The sequence below is a fragment of the Mytilus californianus genome, unplaced genomic scaffold (genome assembly GCF_021869535.1).
Source record: "Mytilus californianus isolate M0D057914Y unplaced genomic scaffold, xbMytCali1.0.p SCAF_6, whole genome shotgun sequence".
NCBI classification, from domain to species: domain Eukaryota; kingdom Metazoa; phylum Mollusca; class Bivalvia; order Mytilida; family Mytilidae; genus Mytilus; species Mytilus californianus.
The window spans coordinates 91,527,401-91,540,340 of record NW_026262712.1 but is presented as its reverse complement, the minus strand read 5'-3'; the positions used below and the strand labels follow the sequence as shown (position 1 = coordinate 91,540,340).

Here is a 12,940-nt window from a genome sequence, read left to right as displayed (position 1 = left end):
ACAAATGATAACTTATAGTTTTCATTTTGCATTTCTTGGTATCGTTCAACGAATGATTTGCAAGTAAAATATCAAATTTCTATTCATTAAACCAACTAAAAAAAATATTAAAGAAAAGAATCATCTACAGTACAAATATAATGAATGATAACAACATCATTTTTATTGATCTTTTATGATTTTGATAAACAAGCATGGCGAATATTGACAGCCTCCGGTTGCAGAAAAAGTTCCCCAGTTTACCGGAGACTGAAACTTCTGAGCAAGTTCAAGAAAGAGTTTTGAAATTAGCAAGGTAAATATAGCTTGAATAAATAGAATGGTTTAAGCCATTGTCATTTTACCTAATTTTTACAACTATAAAGTGCCTGTGTTTACGACGACGTTCGCGTAAATAAAATATTTTGATGCAGATTGCATTCAATCCTTACGTTCTAAATTAAGACTGTATTTACAGTATAAGATTAAAAAAAAAACCTGCTCGATTGGTTAAATGTTCAATATTCACTAGAAAAGGGTCTAGTACGTTAATGTAATTAGGTCAAATAAACGAAGGTAATTGAGAGCTATTTTTAGATGCCGTAGCGAACAGCGGAGCCGCGGCAAGAGTTCACGTTGATTGACAGATGAATACAATTATAAATATCCAGATGTTTATCCCCAAGGCGTTGTGTGTAGACTGCAGTTATTAAGTGTGTGAAAATCTCATGTTACAAAATTTTATTTAGCTGTTGAGTAAATGTAACAGTGAGATATACACGTTAAGTAATGTGTGTGAATAGAGCTGGTATAATTTGAGGTAAAACACATGATCACATTGATACATAGTACATGTATACTAACATTTTAATATAATAATTCATTTCCCTGTTGACATAAAATTCAATTTTATAATCAGTTCATTTAAATCACTGGCACTTAGGTACACTTACAGCATTGTACATGGTAGCAAATTAGAATTTGTATATCCATGAATGTGGGTAGCCGCACTGTGCAGGGTTTTTATTGTGTGTTTTACTTGTACAACATATGGTCTACAAAGGCAAAAGTCGAGATTTGTGCTCACGTTCGGCTGGTATTGTGCCTGTTCAAAGTCAGCTATTATGAAAATATGTTGTTCGTTGCTGCTTGTCTAAATGTTTATATGCATCTGTTTTTTCATCAGACAGAGCAGGAAATGCTGCGCAGACCTTCAAAAAGTTGTCGCCAGAAAAATTATCCTTTTTATTTCTCTTTTTTTTGGACATGTATTGCATTTTGTTATGCCTTCATACATACATGTGTCATATGAAATTGATTCATCATATGCATTTTAGATTAAAAACTTTCGATTAAAGGTTTCTATCTTCATCATTTACCCTTCCAATAAAACCCTTTATAACTTTAATAACAAGCAAAGCAGAACATAGAAATGTGTTTAAATTGAAACAGTAAGAATTTCATTTGTTTTAAAAAGTAGTAAATAAAACATCAATAAGACTTATTTTACCTCTTTTGAGTTTGTGGCAATTATTTCGAAATTGTTCAAAAAGGTGATAATGACCAGATGATCAACAGGTGCTTGTTTTGGTCAGTCAGCTGATAATTTGTTTACACAATATAAAGAGTTTATCAGTGACATTTATAATTTTTGATAATCAAAGGAAATTGAAGCCATAGATATAGAACAGGTTATTTGCAATTGCTTGCAGGTGACAACACAATAGCTCACCTGGATCAATGGTCTCTGATATGAATTGTATTACCATTACAGTTAAGCATGAATATTTTTACATTGGGACAATAGTGGCAAAAGAAATATTGCTAGAAGCTGGAGGAAGGGGCACCTAAAACCTGGGGGGGGGGGGGGGGGGGTGATCTCAGGTGCTTTGGAAGGGTAAGCAGATTCTGCTCCACATGTGGCACCTGTCGTGTTGCTCATGTAAGTACAAACCTGGTGATAAATCTAATTTGGTAGATCACATTCAAGGAAAAGAGTACAGGATTGTGGTAAAGACAATTGGAACATACCCTACGTCATCCGTGAAACAGATATTCCATAACCATGATAACAGTCAACCAACTTGTGATGACGTCCGTAAAATTAACAAGTAAATTTGACCACCCTACAATAGACTTTCAATAAAAATGCCTTTTAAACATACATATTTCATTATTACAATGTAGCTCAAAAAGATATTTATAATGAAAAGAAAAATTTACAACTCTTCTTTGTCTGGCCTTGATAGTGTCAAAAAGCGAGATTTGGGCATCCCGTTTTCAGGTGGTGTAAAAAAAATTGTTAGGTCAGTTTAAGGGAAACCACTTATGATAAATCAATTATATTTGGTATGCAGTTGTATAAGCATTGTCGCATTTCCATTGAGATTATTTGGCCCCACCCCTCAGTCTTGGTGTATTGGCTTTAAAACAATTTCATACATTGTAGTTTGAATGTTAAAGTTTGTGATTAGGTCAGTTTATGGGGAACAACTACTGGTATAAGGCCAATAAAGTCTATGATAATTGGTATTCAGCAATATCGTCCTTCCCTTTGCCTATACCACCATGCTCAGTCACTCCATAATTCTTGTATCACGTCTTTGAGATGTGAGCAGACATTATCAGCAACGTCACAATGTTTGAGGAGAAGTTATCAGGGACGTCACATGTGTAAGGAGATGTTATCAAGCTTACTTTTGTCAAGCGTAAAGCTGTCTAAAGGAGGGCCAAAAAGGTTCTCATTGTGCGTCGTGGCTGATATTTTATGATATCAATGGGTAGAAAACCCGTTCATCTATACATTTAAGCATGGCACATCTCATTTCCATATGGATTATTTGTTCCGCCCCCCTTAGTCATGGTCTATTGACTTTAAAACTTGGGCATAGTTTTAATGTTAAATTTAAAATTAAAAAAAAAGTGGAATATATTTGTTAGACGTCCAGTCTCTAATCAACGTCTGTTCCTCAAATCAGATGTCACATTTTAAAATTAGTGTTAAATATTTTTACATCCATTGTGATGTCATGTTTTATTAAAAGGACGACTGATCAATCGGGTCTCCTCTCATCGATGTCCCATTATCTTTTGAAGATTTATTTTTAGTTGATCTTTGTTTATATTATCTGTATGGTTTTGTCTTTGTTTAAAGCTGCTTAAAGAAACTAATTGTTTTCTTATATCTTTATCAAAATAAAAGAACATACATCAGAAAATAACAATAAGATAACCACCAACATCAACTTATATGTACATGCATATTAATATCTTGGTGGAAAAAGTTCATCCTCTCGATAAACATTGTCGTACTCCTTTCTTATTCATATGTTCAATAAGTGACATATGGATAAACGACAACGAGACAACAACACAACAACAAAGATAACCTAAAGACATCTAGAGGGCAATATACAGTCTCAAATAATAGACTTAATAAAAAAGTAGTCAGTTGTTGAAAAGTATTATTACTTGGACTCTGATAGATTTAAAATCTTATATTTTTCAACAACTTTTTGAGTAAAAGTTTTAACCCGCCATTTAATAAAGTTGTGATCTCATTGTGGCAAGTCTGTAAAAAGGACGTCGATTTGAGAACAATAATAAAGGCGTTGATTAGAGGGGCATAGAATTGGCCTACGATTTGGATTCTTATTTTATTATAACGTCAGATTTGGAAGTTGATTTTAAGGACAGACATTGATTAGAGACTGGACATTGATCTGAGTCTTACATATTTAATATACTTGAATGGCTAAGTTTTATAAAATACGTGTTCATGGACTTTCTTTTAAAAGAAAATCTGTTATCTTATCACAATCCTCAGAAATATTGAATTATGGTCTTCCCGTACTCTAATTCACCGATAGCTTTTCCATATGCAGTGACCTTAACCACAAGACCTCGCATCAGTCTTCGGCAACCTCATAGAGCAAGCGTTAGGGAAAAAACGTGTTGAACAAAAAGGTAAACAAAGAAGGAAGTCAGATGTTTTAATTGATTCTGAAAGCAAAAATTTTAATACAGCATAATTAACAATGACAAAGTTTAATTTACTAATAGAAACTCATGGAAAACATCGCTCTATTGTACATGTATGTCTATCTTCTCACTTATTTTGAGTGTTCCATGATTCTGTGTTAATTGTTTATTCAGGTTACGTTAGGTTAACTTCAGCAAAAGAACAGGAAAGTTAATGAGCAGGGAAAGTTTTCGCTGAATGAAATATTTTTTGTCGATTATATGTAAAATAAATGTAAAAAATCGTGCAAAGGGGACTTAGTTTATTATATATATACATGCATTGGTTCAATAATTTCCTTAACATTATAATTTCAAGAAACTCATTTCATATGACTTTAAGGAGAGTGCATGTTGACCTCTAGCATGTGCTAGATGTCTTTTTGTTCTTTTTGTTAGGTTGCTTTTATTCATAAACACATCATGTGACATGGTCATTTTGTATTTTAAACGTAATTAGTTATCACTTGGCACATATTTTCTTTAAACAGAATCTTTTGATGTGTGTATAAAAGATTAAAATTCCAATAAGATATGGTGTATTAATTAGTGTTTTTATATGACAGGATTAATTAGCTGCTATGGTGTTTCCATCATTTGTATCCAGAATCGATCAGATGGCAAGTGTCATTCAGTTAATGATATCGTTTTTACATAGAATATTGATTTTTTCTCATTTATAATTTTAGAGTAACAGTATAAAGGATGTCTGATAACAAATTACAGTTTCCGCTCACAGTGTGCACTGATGGGGAAGAATTTATTATCAATAAAGAAGAAGATCCAACAAGTCCAAATCAGTTTCATCATGATTATGATGGGGATCGTGGAAGATCAAAAAGGAGGCGCAGATGTGGGCAGTGTGGACCATGTCAGGTTAAAGAAAACTGTAATAAATGTAATTTCTGTCTAAGAAGGGATGTTCTAAAACAGACTTGTATATACAGAAAATGTGTTTATTTGCGATCAAAGCCAAAACCGTATCCAAGTCCTCAAGGTGGGCAAGACTTAAATAATGTTACTTCGCCCCCACCAAGTCAGTCTGTTGTTAAAAATAATAGAACACCACCAGCAAGCAGTCTGCAGGACGGACCAATTGTTTCCGGGCATAATGCCCAAATATCACAGACATCTGCTGGAACATTTAATCCATTTACACCTGTCAGTTCTTCAGGTGGACCCAACTTTTCATCTAGTGATTCATTATTTAAACCACCAGTTCCACAATTCTCTCATCCGTCTCAATCACAGATGGGTATAAGTTCTCCAGAAAATGTATTACCGCCGCAAATACCTCCATATAATCCACAGACTATGCCACAAATTCATAGCGGCCACAGTTCAATGACAATGCCACCTTGTGTAAATGACAAAATGCTGCCACGAGCGTCACAAGAAAGTTCATCATTCTCTAGTCCTTTTAATCATCAACATGTTCAAAATGATCCATTAAGATACGACACTTATTTCAATCGCTTTAGTCGCACAACACCAGCAAATGATCCACGAACAAACCTTCCATCACCATGTATGCATCATCCAGGATTACCATCACCTTATCATGGGACCACAGGCCATGTTGACAGAGGCCCTTATAATGGACATTATGTAAGACCACCAACTATTCCACCATATTTACCACCAAATTCTAACATGCTGAGACATTTTCCATCACTACCTCAGAGGTACCCTATGCATCCGCCCCCTCCCCCTACAGGGAGATATGGTGATGGGTATTCCGAACCCTCACAATATCAAGCTGCATATAACAGCTATGGACTGCAGCCAACAGATATGCAAATGCCTATTCATGGTATGTCTCATCACCATCCATTTAATACATTTAGCAATATAAACCGCTACCAACCTCCACAGTATGAACAATCAAGTTCGTGTCCAAAAAACGTCTGTGGCCCTCCTGCATTTCCGAGTTTAGCTTTGGGTACACTCCGGGTGCAGGAGAGGCCTCAAGGTATCCACAATTTCAGATGTAACCCATTCTACCGACCGTTGCCTTGGGAAAAACATTTCTTTCATCCAATTCATCGACCAAATTCTGCTATGAGTGATGATAGGAGCAAAATGAGTTCTACTTCTTCAGGATTTGAATGTGATGTGATATGTATAGACGACATGCAAATGAATGCATATATTCGATCTGATGGTTGTAATAGTATTGAAATAGAAATAGAAGATCCTCAGTCTCCAAATGAACAAAATAAATATGATGATGTTAAAAAAGGAATATCAATTGAACCTGATGTCAACTGTAACTATAAAACTAAACTTTGTTCACCAAGAAAGATAACTGTTACAGGATTAGTTACAATAAAACAGGATTTGGGAGATGAAGGTCTTCTTCAGCTAGATATTCCTGGGAACAAGGTCACCTTGGAGGAAAGTGCATTAGATTTTTCTTTAGCCAAATATTCATGTAATATTATTGATTTATTGAAGTTTATTGAAACTGAACCAAGAAATGAGTTAGAAACACTTAATGAAATTCAGTGTAATTAAAACAAGGTCTTCTGAAAAGAAAGTCCATTCACATTTTTTTCGCCAAATATTTATCTTATATTGTTGATTTTAAAAACTTTTTGAAACTGAACATAGAAATGAGTAAGAAACACAAAAATGTAATTTAATTAAATTTGTATTAGCAAGAACAAAAATCAAGATCATAACAACAATGAATTATAACCTGTATGAAATCTATTATGTTTCTATAGAACAGAGAATTACAACTCCCATATGAAAACAATTTTTTTTTATATAAATAACTTAATGAGGATGATATATGTCCAGTTCAATTATTTTCTCCTTTAACCCATGTTTTGATGTTTTGATTTTTCAGGATATATATCTGTGTCAATATTTTCAACAATACAAAATTTTCATACAAAAGTAAAACCCTGACTACATGCACTACCACCATATAACCATGATTATATATATTTCAAATTTTATTTTTAGTTCTGCTGGCCCATAAGACCACTTTTTGTCAGTGAAATTCTTAAAAAAATCTTCTCTGATACATGTATCACCAAAATTGATCATCATGATCTATGGTTGTGTAGTTACAGAACTATATTTGAAGTTCCCATTGTTATTGGGCTTGTGTCTTTTTTTCAGATGTTTGTGCATGCATGTTTAATAATATTTTTTACATGAAACAAAAGATTTTTTATATTTCCATACATTATTTTGTACATGTTATACATGTATGGATTATCTAACAGTAGATATTGTACAGAAATCAACATTTTTAAATGTAATACATGTATATTTATTTTGTATATATAGACATTTATTGAATGAGCTGAATTTAAATTTAAATGTTCAATATATAGTGCTGTCTTAAGTGTGGTACCCTTGTTGATAGTTGAGCTTTATTAATAAACATAATTTCTTAACATCCCAGACACTTCAGTAAAGGTTATGAGGCAGGGAACACATACATGCCACTCTTAAACAAATGGAAGGACACAGTAAATTCAGAATATTTTGGCAATGTTTTTATTTTTGCAAAAATTGGTAGGTTTTGCAGAATAAAACTTACACTCAAAATTTTTAAAGCATTACTTGCGTGCATCATATCCTGAAATCGTGATAATTTTGACTTACATTTTTGTCCAGGTAAAAAATTTCTGAATTTGCAGTACTTCATATGCATATATTTTTTTTCAACCATGTAGGGTTGGCATGTCCTAAATACCGGTAGATAGTTTCAATTGACACAATTTGAGCAAGAGTTACTTCCCTTTTGTCCTTGCACAAATTTCTTCATAAATCAGCCAAATTAAACTTTGTTTTGCTGACTGCTAGACTTTAGAAAAAGTATTTTTCTGAACAATGTTAATTCCTTTAAGCCTTGCTTGATTAATCACTACAATCTAGTAAGGTTCTTTTATCAGACTTGTTTGTACCTCATGTTTCAATTACGATAGTCAAATAGGAAAATCAACCATTTACCCTGCCAAAGTAGCAGCCAAGGGAAATAACTCATACTCCAATTGTGTTACTGGTATATTGAAACCTATCTATATGAGAAAAGTAACAAAATCATTTACTCAACGGTTCTGCTGTAAGGCCACCCTTAAAAATTTCTGTTTGATGTTGCCTACCAATGCCTTGTAGGGTTGGGAAGGTAGGTAGGGATTTTATTTTGTTTTGGCCAACACCATAAGTTGCATGGTTGAGACAAGAAAACAACGTTAGAGAAGGAAAAATCTTTTTTTTAAATTTTAAACAATGTGTCATAAAATTTTCGGTTAAGCGGCTTTATAGGTGGGTAGGTAGGCAAAATCAAACAATTTAAATTTTATTTTTGGCCTAAGTAATTTTTTGTTAAAACAGTTGTATTATGACAAGAATATACAGATATATATCTGTTGATATTCATCTAACCCATTAAGCAATATTCATATTCTGGATGAATGGTACAGTATAAAATGATTTTTCCTGTTTCCATATTTTATAGAAAAAACAGGTCTAGTTAGACTCCTCAGTCTGGTAGTTAATATTACAATTTTTAACGAAAAAGCAAGAATAATACATAATTTTGACAACTCAAAAAGCTTACTGTTTTGTGTACATTTATTCTGAGGACTTTATTCTTTTTTTTACAGATATATGTAATACTTGCATAATTGTTAAAAAAAATCTACACTTATATGGTACTTTTTAGTTTCTTGTATATCACAATGATCACTCAGAGCTAAAAAATGAAAATGGATTTAGATAAAAAAAAAAAAAAACTTACCTACACCAAATGTAAAAAAAAAAATCAATTTATGATGGTATCTTTTTTCCATTTTCATTCATGTTGAAATTACCTTTTTTTAGAAAAAAATTGTGTTTCTTTGAAAGTTATTGATCTCATTCTGTGTTAAATGCATACAAATGTCATTCTTTGTGTATCATAAATAGATATGATGTAAATCCTGTAAATTAAAAATGAAATTTTTTCGGTCAACATAAATGTACTGATCTTAAATGCTACTGTTTAGAACACCAACAAAGGTTGTGATAAAATTTGTTTAATAGTTCATTATAATGATGTTTAATTTTAAGAATTTCACAAGTTTTGACAAGCACAATGTTAATTTATTTATTTATTAAACTGTTAATTGTTACATTTAATATATGTCACAATTTTTTTTTAGTAAATCATGCATAATAAATACAATTATATAAGTGCTATAAATTAAGTTAGAACAAATCACATGGAATTTAATACTATTTGAATGCTAAGCTATCCACATTTACCACACAAACAGTTGATTTTGCTTATAATTAATCCATGTAAAAATGTACCAGGAAGTCTTACTTGATTCAAATAACTTTCCACACATAATTCACACGTTATTACTGGCTGTTTGATATTTCTATCAACAAATTCTTGATATATCAGTTACTGATACAGGTGGTGGTTTATGTGGATTGTGTACCTTGCAAATATTATGAAACTGTGTGGCCTGATTCTAATGAAAAACATATGTTATAGATATATTTGAATATGGAATAATGAATTTTCTGGCCATTTTAGGTGTACAAAGGTGATTTTTTAAGTTCAAGATCTTAAGAGGTATTTTTTTTTCATTTTTGTAAACCAAGATCAAAAAGTTAAAAACAAAAACAATCCTCTATCATGATTAGAAAATGACAATAAAAATTCCCCAAATCCATAGTTCCTGATTCTATTAGAAGAATTATGTAAATTTAGATGCTGTACATTTTTTTTCATTATGAAATGTCATATTAGTTTGACAACATGATCACACAAATAAAATTTAGGGCATTATAACTTTTATTCATAAAGCGTATACAACTAGACAAATTATTGTATCTTCATGCAATAAAAGTCTTCAACTCTGAGGTTAATGTTGCTTCAGTCTCCATAATTTAATTCGTATCTGTGTACATTGAAATAAAGAAGAAGTGTGCATTTTACAATATGAGGTATACATATTGTTGGCAGTCTGCTTGTAACAATACATGTATTTTTCATAGAAGTTTGTGTAATGCACTCCTATTGGAATATCTCTTTGATGACTGAATTCTCAAAAATAATCCTTTCTCTTAAAAAACTTTTTTTTATAAAAAGCTTATGGATCAAATTTTTAAGTGCAAGAAAATAGTATGTATGTGGTTTACTAAGAATCTCATTAACATGTATCATGTCTACAAATAAAATGCAAAAGAGAATTTTTGATATAGGTAATAATAGTCCATTTGCCAATTGCCTTTTTATTTAACTAACGGTCTCACATGAGGCATGATAGTACAAACAAACCATATTAACAGATTTGAATCTGTTATTACACAATTTTAACACAAATTACTTCCCTTTGTCAATCGTAGACTGGTTCTAAACCGAACAAAATTGGCCTCTGCCAACACAAAGTATGATAAGTTAAAGTGGTATATCGAACTTTAAACCAATTGTTAGTGAAAAATAACTACTGATATCAAGTCTTTAGTTTCACAAAAAATTAAATGTAATTGAAAGATTTGAAAAACTTGAAGGTTACATACATTATGTACAGATGCGTTTTCCACTAGCTCTTCATTGTCAATGAAAATTAATTTCCCTTGTAAGGGAGACAACATAAAATTGGTTTCCGAATTACAGGATCAATTACGGGAATTGGCAATTAGACTATTGGCAAAGATTGTATTATTTCCTTCTGATCTTGTATTGTTAAATGTCTTGGAATATGTTCTTATTTATATTTTTTTGTTAGAATTTCATTATATCATGGTGCTTTTATATGATCTTGTTGCATTTTATTATTTTATACATTTGTTCATATACATTTCCCTTAACATGTGCACTATTATGTTGATTATTTACCTGTATGAAATGACAATTTTATCATGTTTATCATGTTTATATATAAATTTGCAAATGTGACTGTAATTTCACTTTCCAAAAAATACTAACTTGCTATTCAAGATACAAAGTTAGCACTAAAAATAATGCATTTAGACTTGTAAATTGATCATGTCTGAATGCAAACTATTTCATTGTTCTAGAACAAAAGGGAAATGAAGAACTTCTTTTAGAGTTCTTGCGATTCCTTCAATTTTCGTAAGTTAACTTGATTTGTCTTATTAATTGATTTATGAAATTTGAAAAAGGTAAACTACTGCCTAAATTTATCTGAATAATTTTATGGGTTTACTCCCCTTGCAATGAAAATTCCATTAGCTTCAAGAAAAAAAATTTGTAGACAGGGCAGATTCATCATCGTTAATCTATATTTTGATTATCTCCCTTTCAGTATTAGAAAAAATGTATGATTTGGTATTTGGCATCCTTTTCTGAGGGCTTCATGTTAATATTTTCACAAAGCTTGGGTGTCATTTCATGTCATATGGTTAGTATAAAAAATGATGAACAATACTGTATGGTTCAGATCAGAAAGCAATTTTCATGTGTTGTATTAATAAACGACAAAACCCACATCCTATCAGAATTTAGGATTATTTGGATTGATTGAATATATTTAAGTTGGTTCATAAAGATGATAAGGTTAACTGCAAGTAATGTTTTTGTTCTTTCTAGTGGTTTTCAACTATCCCTTTTTATATCAGTAACAATTTTAAACCTGGCTCCAAGGGTGGTGGGGTGGATGAATTATTTACCTTTGTCTGTCTGTCCATAATATTTTCTAGTCACATTTTCTCACCAACTGATCAGACCTTCTTGATATTTGGTACCAAGCTTTATATTGGTAAGCTTTACTGTGTGACAAAATTTCAGGTCCACCAATTATATAATTCCTGTTTGCTGCATACATTATAAAAATAAGAATATGTATGTTCTCCACATTGATGCACATAAAACAATTCATAATGTTAACAATGTTTAATTGTGAAAATAGTAACATAACCATTACATGTACAAATATGACAGTTGTATTAGGATTGGAAAACAATTGAATTTTCACTTTTACAAATTATCCAGAAATTCTTTAAGAGCCTGGATATAAATTAGTAAGCAGTAGCTTACTTCATTTTGATTAACTCCTCATTCTTAACTGCAGATAATATTGAGTAATAGATATAGAGGAGCTGAGTTGCCCTTATAGAGAATCAAATATGGTTAATGCATAGAAATTTTAAGAACAACAAATATATAAATCATAAAGAGTTGGCTCCCCTTTTCAAAATTCTGGATTCACCACTAGATTTGGGTCAGTTAATTGTAATGAATTGTTTGAAATATTATCAATGTATAATTCCTAATAGTTCCTTACACTCCTCCTTTTGATAAAACTCTCTTTACATTATCATTACAGTACTTATTGCATTGAAGCATTATTATATATTATGTCATTGTTTTTCACAATATTGTAAAACCTGGAAATATTGTAAGTGTATTTGTATATATACATATGTAAAAGAAAATATTGTTAGAAATTATCGAATGACAACATAATTTTTGTTTTAGTGCAATTTTACTTAAAATAGGTTGTTTTTATTCTCTTAGCATGCTTTTATGAAGAATTTTTTCAACAAAAATCTTCAATAAAATGAAAAAAAATAATAAAATGTTCAGCTACATGCATCTGTTTCTTCATTAAGGTAATAGAATCAGTATAGAAATATTTTTGATATGAAGGAAATACCCAAAATAGCAATCAGCAAGTCATTTTACCAAATAAGCACAACTTTAAAAAAAACTGAGCTGGGGTAGCCTGAGATATGAATACAAGAATCCAGTGAGACTGCAATCCCTTCTACAAAAACGAAAAGACATCTAGAGGTCAACATACACAGAATGTCAGGAACCTGATGTTCAGTGGTTGTCGTTTGTTGATGTGGTAAATAAGTGTTTCTCGTTTTTTATATAGATTAGACCGTTGGTTTTCCTGTTTCAATGGTTTTACACTAGTCATTTTTGGGGCACTTTATAGCTTGCTGTTCGGTGTGA

At 31.5% G+C, this 12,940-nt stretch overlaps 1 protein-coding gene across 2 annotated transcripts in view; it reads left to right on the top strand.

Annotated features, from left to right (window-relative positions):
• The first annotated feature begins 162 nt into the window (after positions 1-162).
• Positions 163-12,940, top strand: part of LOC127706347 (uncharacterized) — a 349,955-nt gene continuing 337,177 nt past the window's right edge. The window contains exons 1-2 of one of the 2 annotated variants that reach the window (XR_007984433.1): positions 163-295; positions 4,689-8,389. Coding sequence is in view for 1 of the 2 variants with exons in the window: in XM_052210911.1 (XP_052066871.1) it covers positions 4,705-6,516 (1,812 nt within the window). In the remaining variant the exon portion in view is untranslated. Of the gene's footprint in view, positions 296-4,688; positions 12,573-12,940 lie in introns of those variants that run through there. The other variant, XM_052210911.1, reaches the window with a different exon arrangement.